At 59.6% G+C, this 12151-nt stretch overlaps 1 protein-coding gene across 25 annotated transcripts in view; it reads right to left on the bottom strand.

Annotated features, from left to right (window-relative positions):
- Window positions 1-12151, bottom strand: part of NCOR2 (nuclear receptor corepressor 2) — a 224278-nt gene that overhangs the window by 37929 nt on the left and 174198 nt on the right. For 19 of the 25 annotated variants that reach the window (XM_067015111.1, XM_067015116.1, XM_067015113.1 and 16 more), the window contains 3 exons: window positions 10877-11024; window positions 6647-6697; window positions 4897-5524 (listed from right to left, as the gene is read on the bottom strand). In XM_067015111.1, coding sequence (XP_066871212.1) covers window positions 4897-5524; window positions 6647-6697; window positions 10877-11024 — 827 coding nt within the window. The remainder of the gene's footprint in view (window positions 1-4896; window positions 5525-6646; window positions 6698-10876; window positions 11025-12151) is intronic. The other 6 variants (XM_067015121.1, XM_067015136.1, XM_067015135.1 and 3 more) reach the window with 1 other exon arrangement.

Genomic DNA, 12151 nt, shown 5'->3' on the forward strand with positions numbered 1-12151 from the left:
ATAAAGTGCCGACCCAGGCTGCAACATGGATGAACCTCAGAAACATGATGCCGAGTGCAAGAAGCCAGTTGCAAAAGGCCCCATACGGCATGGTTCCATTTATATGAAATTCCCAGAAGAGGCAAATGCATAGACACGGGCAGAGAAGAGAGATTAGCTGTGACCAGGGGCTGGAGGCGGGGGATGAGGAATGACTGCTAATGGTCTGGCGTTTCTTTTTGGGGCAGTGAAAATGTTCTGGAATTAAACAGTGGTGATGATTCCACAACTCTGTGAATGTACTAAAAACCGCTGAACTGTACACTTCAATGGCTGGATTGTATGGCTTGTGAATTATGTCTCAATAAAGCTGTTACAAGGAAAAGATAAAGAATATACTATTTGCCAGCCATGAAATCAAGGGTTTGTTATATTAACTGTACTGTTTCTACAGATAATAAAATAATAATGTTACACTATTATTTGCTGTATAAATTACTCTAAAATGCAGGTTTTAAAGTTAAAATATAAACTTTTATATTTTTGCAAATATAATTTTACAGGGACACAAAATATGCTTTTATAACACATATAAAATAAGCAAAGTGTCTGTGTCTCACTCGGACTGTCAGCAAGCTAGGACCTCCTACTCGGGCCTGTGTCCTGCCTCGGTCTCCCGGTGGCTTCCCGTCCAGGCTGGGGGCAGTCAGATTGGAGGGGGCAGGGGCCGCCCCTCGAATGCTCTCGGCAGGCACCAGCTGCGGGGGCGGGGGGACGAGCACAGAGGTCCAGACCCCTCAGGATTTCCTGAGTACCCCCCCCTAAACCTCACCCAGCAAGGCAGGAGCTCAGTGGCGACCGCGGCCATGGGCACAGCACTTCACAGTTGACGCGACGGTAAAGAGGGCGGCATCCAAGAACGAGGGTCTGGATTCAGAGCCTCAGCAAGCCCGGGGGTCCTGAGCTCCCCGCACCGGGGGGCGGGGAGATGCCTGGCGCTCACGTGGGCCCCTCACCCCACATCCACGGTGGGCAAAAGCACCACCTCCGGGAGCCCTCCTCGTGGCAGCGCCCTCCCTCTGTTCTCTTTCCTTTGTTTTCCTGGAAGACAGGGCTTTTATTTTCCTCCCTGGAGGCCTGGGCAGGGTAGGGGCTCTCGGAGCCTGGCACTGTGCACGTGACCCGGGACAGGCGGGGGAAGCCAGCAACTTGGCTGAGAGCAGCCAGGGTCCCGCCCCCCACCCCGTATTCAGGGCTCCGGCTCCCAGTTCAAATCCCACCTTTGGCCGCATGACTTAGCCAGCTGTGCCTCACTCCGTGTCCCCCCATCCGTAAAATGGGTATGAGAACAGCCGCTCCCCCCACCCCCCCCGAGGACTGTCCTGTGGGTGGAGCATGGGAAGCCCCGAGGACAGAGCCTGGCGCTGAGCGGCTCGGGCACCTTCCCATTCCTGTGGTTTTTCTTCCCACCCTGGAAGACCAGGGCTGGGGGAGGGGGAGGGGCCACAGGGGACTCGGGGGCCTGCAACAGTATATGCCCCCCCTCTGCTGAGCCCCCCTTCCCCAGCTTTCTCGTTATCACTGGGCTGGGATAGGTGGGACCGTGAACAGTGTCCGCACAGACGAAGTCACGTTACTGCCCTGTGCTCCCAGGATAAAAGTGCACTCCTTACCTCGACCCCTGCGGCCCTGTGGAGCCAGGCTGTGTCCCTGCCCACCTCTGTGACCTCCTCTCCTGCCTTCCCCTCTTCCCTCCACTTGCTCCACACTCAGCCACAGGCCTCTTTGCTGTCTACCGAACATAAGCTCATGTGGCCCCAGGACCTTTGAACTGGCTGTTCCCACTGCTGGCTTTCCCTCCATGTCTCACACTACGTGTTCTGATCATCCTTCCATGTCACCTCCTCAGACAGGCCTCCCTGACTGCCCCTCCCCCTCCCCCCTCCCCCAATCTCTCCATCATCCACTTATCACACGGCCATTCCCTTTATTCTTTTACTGTTCCAGTTCCGTACTAGCCGCTCTTGCTAAAATGTAAGCTCCCTGGAGCCAGGACCTCATCTGTCCTGTTCCCGGAACCCCTTGAGCCCAGAATGGCGCCCGGCACACACGGGTGCCCAGTTAATCACTTATGGAATAAAGAAATAAAGGAGAAATTGCTGTTAACATTCTTTCGAAGTTCCAGGGGCTCAGCAGAAGCAGCCGCACTCCAGCCTCCTCCCGGAGTGACCTCTGGTGGGAGTCTGAGGCAGTTCCCAAGGGCCAGGCTGGCTCGTAACTCCATTATCCTGACAAGAAGCCCATAAGCCAGGATGCCCACACCCATCTTATACGTGAAAACGCTGAGGCCCGGAGAAGGGACTTTCTGAAGGCCCAGCCCTGGCAGAAAGTGCCCAGGCACCTTCTCTGGGAGGTGGAACGGGCGGGGGCAGGCAAGCTCGAGGCTCTGCAGTCAAAGCCAGTCTCTCTGGCTGCGGGCCAAGAAAACTCCCAGGTGGGGCTGCCTGGCAGAGAGTGAGGGAGAGTGAAAGCAGGACGTGATCTTCCCGCCCCGCGACGTCCGGGCACACGGGCCAGAACCAGATGCATCTTGTGTCTGTCCAGGGACGCCCGGTTCACTGCGCCGGGACTCCCAGGCGGGAGGGAGGGCGGTGGGCAGGAGGCCAGAACCGGGGGTCGCCTGGGGTGGGGGGCCCACCCATCCCGCCGGCCCTCCCGGGAGGCGCTGGCTGCCGGGGCGCGCTCTGACGCATCTCGCCTTCGTCCTCCGGCGCCTGCCTGGCCCTGTGTGGCGGTGGCCGGGGAGGGAAGAGGTCAGGAGGCTGGCCTGAGTCCAGCCTCACCCTGAGGCCGGGGGACTGGCCTCGGTCACAGAGGGCGTGACAAACCAGGTGTCCTGACTCCTAGCCCAGGGCCCCTGCTCCCGAGGGATCGAATGCTGGACGCTCAGGCAGGAAGAGTGGATGCAAGCCAGGCCCAGCTGGGGGAGGGAAGGACACGTCCCTGGGCGGGGCGGGGCTGGGGAGCAGCTGAAAGTAGGCTGCGGGGCTTCAGGCCTGGCCCGAGAGGTGCAGGCGGGCTGTCAGGATCCCGGCCAACCCGCCGAGCTGTCCAGCCCGTCACTCCATGTGCACCCAAAACACAGACTGAGGGAGGCCGCTTATCAGCGTGGCTGTCTCATGAGCTCAGCACTCTTCCCACTAAGAGCAGAAACGTGTGTTTCCATGACTCTGTCCCCGCGGCCAGCAGGAGCCGGCTGGGGAGCCGCCCGCCCTGACCCCATTACCCAGGCGCAGAGAGTGAGCTGAGCGGCCAGACCCTGGCCCAGGCCCCCCCCGCCCCACCCCGGGTAGGCCGAGCCGCCGTGAGCACTGTTTTCCAAGCTGCGTCCTCCGGGCAGGAAGCTCAGGACCTCTGCGCCCTCAGCAACCTGCTGGCCGGGACTTTGCTTATCAAAGGGCCACGCAAGCAGGGTGAGGGTCCCGCCAGGGACCCCCGGACGCGGGAGGCAGAGGACGGCGTGGCTCGCCAGCTTTTGTGGGCCACGGGGGGACCCAGAGAGCTCTGACCAAGTCCTAGTTTCATACGGAACGTTCTAGAAGTTGCCATTTTCACATGCCCCCAAGGTGAATCACGGGGCAGAGGAAACGGCTCCTGGTGAACAGGTCGGATTTGAAAGTCAGATTTTCCTCCCTCTCGTGCTGCCCAGAACTGTTCGAGGGACGCGAGAGGAGAGAAAACAGACTGCGCTGTTTTCAGTCAAAATAAAACTGGCCGGCCTGCCTCGCTAGATCCTTCAAGCCGTCCAGACGAGAGTGGGAGCCGATCTCCGCAGCTCTGCCCTCCGCTGCCCACGTGTGGCCCTAAGTGGGGTCTACGAGCTTTGCTTCTGGTCGGGGGTCTCGGGGACCCTCCGCGGGCAGGAGGAACCAGCAAGGATCCTGGAATCCGCCACTTTGCCCCGTGTCCACCGCCACCGGCCTCACCGGCCCCTGGGACACGGCCGCTGCCACCTTCCAACCCGTATGTATCCCTGCGGCCCCCGTTAAGCCCCCGCCCCCTCCCAACACACTGCGGCAGGTTTCAGAGCCTGAGACATACCCCAGCTCTCTCAGGCTCTCTCCCTCTGAGGACAAAATGCAGCCGCCCACCCAGCCAGAGGGGTCGCACGAGGTGGGCTGGTCTGCTGACCCTACCTCTTCCCAAGCTGCCCACCCCCCCACACACACCCCGCTCTACCACTCAGGGCCTGGATCACGCAGGCTCAGTCCCACCCCGGGGCTTTTGCACTTTCTGTTCCCACTGTGTTGAGGGGAGAATTGCGTCCCCCAAAATATGTTCAAGTCCAAACAGCCAAGTACCTATGAACGTGAACTTCTTTGGAAACAGGCTCTTTGCAGATGTGACCAAGTTAAGATGAGGTCCTTAGGGTGGACCCTCATCCAGTGGACTGGTGTCCTTAGAGCAAAAGGGAAATTAGGGCACACAGACACACAGGGAGGATGTCACGGGACCACGGAGCGACACGTCTACAAGCCAAGGACTCGGAGGCAGGAAGGAGCCTTCGAGAGGCGTGGCCCTGCCGACGCCCTGACTTGGGGGTGGTCCCCTGTGGCGGCGGCTCTGGATGCTAATCCACGCTGCCCAGCACGCTGTCCCCCGGCTCTCCCTGTGGCTCCTCCTTCCCCATCCAGGCTCAGCTCGGAGGCCACCGCTGAGGGGGACCAACCCCCTTCGCTGCCCTCTCCCTCCACGGAGCTCCTGCGTCTGGACCACTCAGTGGTGGCCTCCCCTCCCTCCGAGGGAGGGCGTAGAGGTGGCCTCGTGCGCCGCCGCCGTCTCGGTACACAGGTGGCGACCAGTAAGCGTTTACGGAGGAGGGAGACGACGAAGCCGCCAGCCGGCCAGCCCACTCACCTGTTCTTGTCGCCGCCCTCGGGCTCATCGACCTCGTCGGCACTGCAGGTGGCGCTGGAGTCGCTGTCCTGGGGGGCGCCCGAGCCCTTGGCCGCGGGGCCTTTGCCCCCAGGGCCGCCGCCCTCCTTCTTTTCCACCTTGAGCGCCCCCTCGGGTGTGGCCTCGGCTACGGCCTCCGTGCCGCCCTTGACCTTGTCGGGCCCCCCCTCGGCGGCCTCCTCCTTGCACTCGCCCTTGATGGGCTCCGACGGCGGCGCCTCGCCGGGCTCCTCTGTCTTGCCCACGTCGGCGGCCAGCTCTTGGGCCGCAGGGGGCTTCGGTTCCTCCCCCTCTTCGGCCGAGGGGGCGGCTGCGGCCTCTTCCTCCTTCTCCTCCTTGGGGACCACAGCAGGGGCCGCGGCGGGCGAGGCGGGTGCCGGTGGGGACGTGGGTGGGCAGGCGGCTTCGGGGGCCGGGCCGGGCTCGCTGGGGGCCGGGGCGTCCTCAGGAGGCGGGCTGGGGGGCTCAGGAGGCGGCGCATCGGCGCCCGGGGTGGCCGGGGGCTTGGGCCCGCTCTGCGCGGAGTCCTTGGCGGCCTCGGTGCGGGGCGACGGGATGCTCTCGGTGTCGGAGCTGTTGTTGACAGTGGCTGTGCGGGGACAGTGAAGATGGAGTGAGCGGTGCCGGGGGCTCAGGGTGGAGGCGGGCCCGGCCCTGACAATGGGCCCCTGACAGCCCCGACTGCACACCCTGGCTCCAGGCAGGAGCTCAGGGCGGGTGCTGCGACCCCATCGCTTGATACCGCGCAGCCCTCAGGCTCCTACACGCCCGGGCAGCGCCCCCCGCCCCTCCCAGCGCCCTGTCCTCCTCTGGCCGCCCTCTCCACCTGCTGTCCCTGGAGCCCAGCAATCTGTTAACTTCCAACCCCCCGGGTGGGCGGCCAGCGCCCCACAGAGTCAGGCTGGGGGCGGCCAGGGCTGCAGGCCTTTGTTTTGGGGTCTCCTTGTTCTCATCTGGGCTGCAACCCTGGCTCTGCCCTGGCTGGTGGCCTGGCCGTGGTAACACAGGTGACCTCCCAGCCTTGCTTTCCCCGTCTGTAGGGTGGGGAGAACAGTTCCCACCCCACAGGGGCTGTGACAGCACAGGGTGACACCTGGTAACTGTCTGCTGTTGTATCATCACTGCTGTCATCATAACACGACGACGTAAAACGGGGCCAGTGAACTCGAAGGAGCCCACGGGGAAAGGGTCCACACCGACTGCAGCCCCCAGCCATTTCCCACAGGGCTGGTACACAGCAGGCGCACAATAAGTATTAAACAAATGACTGAACGCGTGTGCAGATGAAGGGAGAGGGGACCTCAGCTCCAGGCAGGCCTGGCCTCTTAGGCTTAACAAATGCTCCTATCCCTTCTTGGGTTTCAATTTTCCCCATTTTCTACAAAATGGGGACATCCGAAACCCCCCTCCTCCACACTTCCTGTTGGGGAAATCACACTGGGTACGCGTCGCAGGTGAACACACTAACGAAAAATCAACCAAGCAGCCAAGCCAAGCACACTAATCTACAGGAGTGAGCCCGGGAACAGCATGGGGAACAGACACTGCGCTGAGGAGGGGGGACAGAGGTGGCAGCAGCACAAATGGTGGTGCTCACAGGCAGAGGCTCACAGAGGTGGGGCCCCTCGTAGAGAAAAGGCCCCCTTGGGATGCCCCCCGCCCTGGTCCGGCCCTACCCCCGCCCCCGACGGCCAGCTGGCCACATTCGTACCTGGGCCACTGCATTCCCCTCTGGGCACCTCGTTCCCAGAGGCGTGTAAGGCTGGAAGGAAGTGAGAGAAGGGTTAGAAGCGAGGTGGCATGAGCAGCAGGTGGGGTGGAGGAGGCTCTGTGGCCAGGCAGGGCTGGCAACGGGGGCCCAGGGCCCAGCAGACAGCAGGAGGACCTACAGCCCTGTCCCAAGAGCCCTCACCCCTGAACACTCCTGGGTGCCCTTGGACAAGTCACTGGCTCCAGGGTCCTGGGGTGGGAGGTGCTGGCCTCAGAGGTGGGCAGGGCTGGGGGAGAGGCCTTTGGGGCTGCCCGGCCCTGTCTCACCCCTCAGACGCAGAGCCGGGCCAGCGGGGGTTGCTGGTGCCCTGCACAAATGCTTCCTTCAGCTTTCACTGCCTCCAGACCCCCGGCCTCTCCCACTTTAAGGCCCAGAGCAAAGTCCATCCCTTCCAGAAATAATAATCCCAACAAGAGCAACACTGGGCTCGCTCGCTCGGTGGGTGCTGGGCTCCGGGCAAAGCTCTTCACACAGACACACACACACACACACACACAGACACAGACACACACACACACACACACACACACACACACACACACACACACACGACTCATCTCACCCTCAATGACCTCTAAGTTGGAGATGATCACCATTCTCCTCTTCAGATGAGAAAACAGAGAGGTTGAGTCACTTGCCCCAGGCCACACTGCATGGAGGCCGGAGGGGATTGACCCCAACATCCTGTGTCCCTAACCACCGGTCCCGCCCCTGCCTTCTGACTCCGGCAATGTCACTCCCTCCTCTCACGTCATCAGACCACAGGGTGGAGGGGGCCGGCGCTGAGGTCCCCTAGACAAGTGGCTTCGCCCCAGACTCTGTGTTCATCTACAAAAAGGGCGGTTCACGCCTGGCTCTCTCCCTTACCCAGAGGCTTGTCTCCGTCGGGGGTTCTCAGACCTGAGCAAGCCCGAGGGCCGTGAAGGCTCACATGGCTGGGCCCACGCCCAGAACGTTTCTCACTCAGTAGGTCCAGGTGGGGCCCGAGAATCAGCACTCCTGACAAGTTTGAACCCTGGTCCCCAGACAGGCCAACCGGTTACCTTGGGTAACCTCTCTGTGCCTCAGTGTCCTCATCTGTACAATGGGGTGATGACAGCACCCATTGGGCTGTTGTGACAATCAAAGGGAATAACTCAAGGCTGTTGCTCTTATGACCACGATCTTTACTAAAGACACTACGGGGCCAAATGGATCACTCCTCCCTCCCCTGGATTCACCTCCAGCCTGGATACGACAAGGCACTTGCTGCCTGCCCCGTGGAGGGAGAGGTCTGCATTGCAGTTGGGGCTGGCGGGGTATTCCAGAAGGTTCCACCGTGGTGACCTCAGGCCCTAACCCAGAACCTACCTCACTTCCCCTATCCTGGTCACAGGGACAGAGTTACACAGCGAATGCTGGCTGGGCTGGCAGATTCCAAGTCCACCAGCTACACGACACCCCACGTGAGTGATTCTCCTCTCCCTGGGCCTTGGTTTCCTCATCTGTAAGACGGGCACATCACCCTGTGCCTTCGGGCAGGATCTTTTAAACTGCCTCCTTGATGTGCACAGAGCCATCAGGTGGTCACAGAAGCCTTGGATTCAGCCAGACCAGCACCCCTGCCGCCCCCTACCCAGCAGAGAATGCCTCTTCCCCCCCCATCCTTGATAGGTTGTGTGAACCCTACAAGTGACAGGGAGCTCACCACCGCACAGTTCTCTTACCGGGCACGCCTGTTTTGCTTTTAACGCTGAGCAAAAGTCTGGCTTCCTTAAACTTTCCCACCAAGCCTGCATCCTGCCCGGATGGATATTTAAAGAGGGGATTGGGTTTCTGCTCCCTAGGCTCTCTTTTCCTGGCTACAGAGCCAAGATCCAGAATGCAAAGACCAGAGGGATCTGGAACGCCTTCCATCAGACACTGGTCAGGCCTCTGGTCAACTTGGGCTACAAAGACCCAAGGCGGGCAAGGAGGCCAGACTCACCTCCCCAGGTCCATCCCCAAGGGAAGACAGTAGTAACCGAACGGCCTGATTCTCCATTCGCAACCAGGAAGTAGGATTCAGGCGGGTGAATACACCGCAGGCTGGTACAGCCTGAGTTTATTTGCATGTCTTGCTCACGGAGCCAGGGAGTGATTCACACTTTCCTCACACGTTGGCAGAAGTCTGGGAGTTTAAATGCAGAGACAGGCAGATAGGAGGGACAGGAAGGAACCCGGGCAGGGACAGGAGGAGAAAAGGTTCCCTTCACCAAGAACTTGAGGCCCCTCTGGGGAGCTCCGGCCAGGGAGATGGCGGAAGGAGAGGCAGAGACATTCAGCTACACAGGGGTTGGGGTCTTCAGGGCTACCGTGCCTTGAGGGCTGGTGTAGGCCAAGGAAAAGGGAGAGGGGCGGGGGCCAAAGGCAGGCTGATCAGTGACCAGGGGTGCAAGCCTGGTGTCGGGCAGCCTGGTGTACCCCCCGAGTCTACAAACACTGACTGTACAGCGGAGCCGCAGGTTGCGTGGGGGCCAGGCTCTGAAGTTAGGTGACCATCTCGTGCAGGCAGAAATCCTCCTTCTGAGAAGTGGGCCAAACTGCCTGCGAGATTTAAAGGACTGATTCCCGCTCTCTCCTTAGCAGCCCTCACCTGGTGGGAGAATTCATCTAAGATCGGGGCAGACGATGCATCTGTGTGATATCTGGGGTGCCTGGTGTAACTGCCCTGAGCCTCAGTACCCCCTGATAGAAAGCCGGGGGCTATGCGGTTTATCATCCAAATTGAGACACTTGGGAGCTTGGGAGTAAAATGAAGCATCATTATTATATAACTTTTGAATACTTATCGACCAACGGTATCGGTTGTACTTATATTAGCCAACTTGCAAAATACTAGTTCAGGTCAAGAAACTATTTTCAGGGACTTCCCCGGCCATCCAGTGGTTAAGACTCCGCACTTCCACTGCAGCAGGCGCGGGTTCGATTCCTGGTCGGGGAACTAAGATCCCGCATGCAGCACAGTGTGGTTAAAAAAAAAAAAAAAAAAGGAAAAACTATTTTCAAAAATAAACTTTTGGGCTTCCCTGGTGGCGCAGTGGTTGAGAGTCCGCCTGCCGATACAGGGGACGCGGCTTCGTGCCCCGGTCCGGGAGGATCCCACGTGCCGCAGAGCAGCTGGGCCCGTGAGCCGTGGCCGCTGAGCCTGCGCGTCCGGAGCCTGTGCTCCGCGACGGGAGAGGCCGCAACAGTGAGAGGCCCGCGAACCGCAAAAATAAATAAATAAATAAACAAACTCTTTTTTTCTAAAATGTGACACCAGATGTGCTGGCAAGATAATAGGCGTCACCCGAGCTGGATGCGACCTGGACGTGTAAGGTCACCAAGCACAAGACTGAACTCAGAGGGGTCAGGAGGATTGAATGGACAAGTGTCCTGTGGGCACAGATGCCAATTACCATTATTATTGTTGCCACTGTCACCATCATTATTGCCATCATTTTCACCATCATCATCACCATCGTCACCATCACCACCATCACCACCATCACCATTATCACCATCATCATCATCATCATCACCATCTTCACCATCATCATCATCATCACCATTTTCACCATCACCATCATCATCATCACCTTCACCATCATCACCATCATCATCATCACCATCATCACCACCATCACCATCACCATCATCACCATCATCACCATCATCATCACCATCATCACCATCTTCACCATCATCACCATCATCATCATCACCATCATCATCACCATTTTCACCATCATCATCATCATCATCACCTTCACCATCATCACCATCATCATCATCACCATCATCACCATCATCACCATCATCATCATCACCATCATCACCACCATCACCATCACCATCATCACCATCTTCACCATCATCACCATCATCATCATCACCATCATCATCACCATTTTCACCATCATCATCACCTTCACCATCATCACCTTCACCATTATCATCACCATCATCATCATCACCAGCATCATCACCATCACCATCATCACCATCACCATCATCATCATCATCATCACCATCATCACCATCATCATCATCACCACCACCATCACTACCACCACCATCACCACGCTCTCCTCCTGGGGCAGCGCAGGCTCCTTCTCAGCAGGACCCAGGCATTTCTGGGAGAGGTCAGCTCCCACCAGCCACCCTCACCTTCTGCCTCCTCCGCCATCTCCTCCTCGTTCCCGCTCACGCCTGACGCCTCCATCTCCTCATCCTCCACCACGGGCGGGAAGGCAGCCTCGTCACTGGCAGCAGCCGGCGCTTTCTTCTTCTTCCTCCGCGCGTTCCTCTCCTTCTCCTAGGGCACAGGGATAGCAGTGGGCCAGGGCCAGGGCCAGGGCCTGGGCTGTCAGCCCGGGGACTCCGGTGCCGGAGGCCTGCCACAGCCGCAAGGGACAGTGATCCCAGCCACGTGGTCTTGAGGGTGCCCTCCCCCCCTCGCGCCCCACTGCATGGCCAGACACGCCAGCGGTTATTTTTACCCAGAGCTTCATTCTTCCATCATGCCCCAGATACACCTGGGGCGCAACCTGGCCTATAGGCTGCCCAGACATCCTTCGGGAACAGCTGAGGAAGGACTGCCTCTGCCTGGAGGCCCTCCATGATCGCTCCAGCCCTGCCAGCTGTCCTGGCCAGAGCGGCGCCCACACCCTCCGGAGGACACACTGCCGGGCACGGTCAGTACACTGGAGAGAATGAATGAATGGAGCTTTTCCTTGCAGCCTCATGTGTCCCCAGCTGAGCCCCGGGGGACAGGCTAGCTTGGGCAGCACGTATTTCACCCCACCAGTCTTTACAGGGCACCTCTTGTGTCCCCAGGGGCTGAGAATACACAACGAATGAGGTAGACAGAGTCCCTGCCCCCAGGCCACCTAGTCGGGGAGGTGGGCAATCAACACGAAGACTCGGAGGTGGGGGCACGGCTGCTGCGGAGGGGGACAGACAGGGTGGGGTGAGAGTGCAAGGGCGGGGCAAGGAAAAGGCTTCGCCGAGGAGGTGACATCTGAGCTGAGGTCTGAGTCGTGAGAAGAAGCTGGCCAGGCAAGGCTCTGGATGAGTGGTCCGGGTGGAAGGAACTGCAAGTACAGAGGCCCAGAGGTGGAACCAGCGGGCTGGTTCAAGGAACAGAAAGAAGGCCTTCACTGAGCAGCGCTTCACTGCCCTCCACGCCTCCCCCAGTCCCCAGAAGCCCTGCTCCCCACGCACGGGGCCAGGCACCCACCCCCAGCTCATCATCACTCCTCCTTGATGGCTCCTGTCTTTGCACCTCACTGGGCCGGGTGTTCCAGAAGGGTGTCTCTTCAGGCCCATGCTGAGCCAGCCAGAAGGTGCTGATTGACTTACTGAGTGACTGAACGGGCAGCGTCCAGGGCTTGAACACACAGGCGGCAGAGTCAGGCCATGTGTGGAGAGGCTGAGTGCGCT

The sequence above is a fragment of the Kogia breviceps genome, chromosome 15, assembly GCF_026419965.1.
Source record: "Kogia breviceps isolate mKogBre1 chromosome 15, mKogBre1 haplotype 1, whole genome shotgun sequence".
Classification (NCBI taxonomy): Eukaryota; Metazoa; Chordata; class Mammalia; order Artiodactyla; family Physeteridae; genus Kogia; species Kogia breviceps.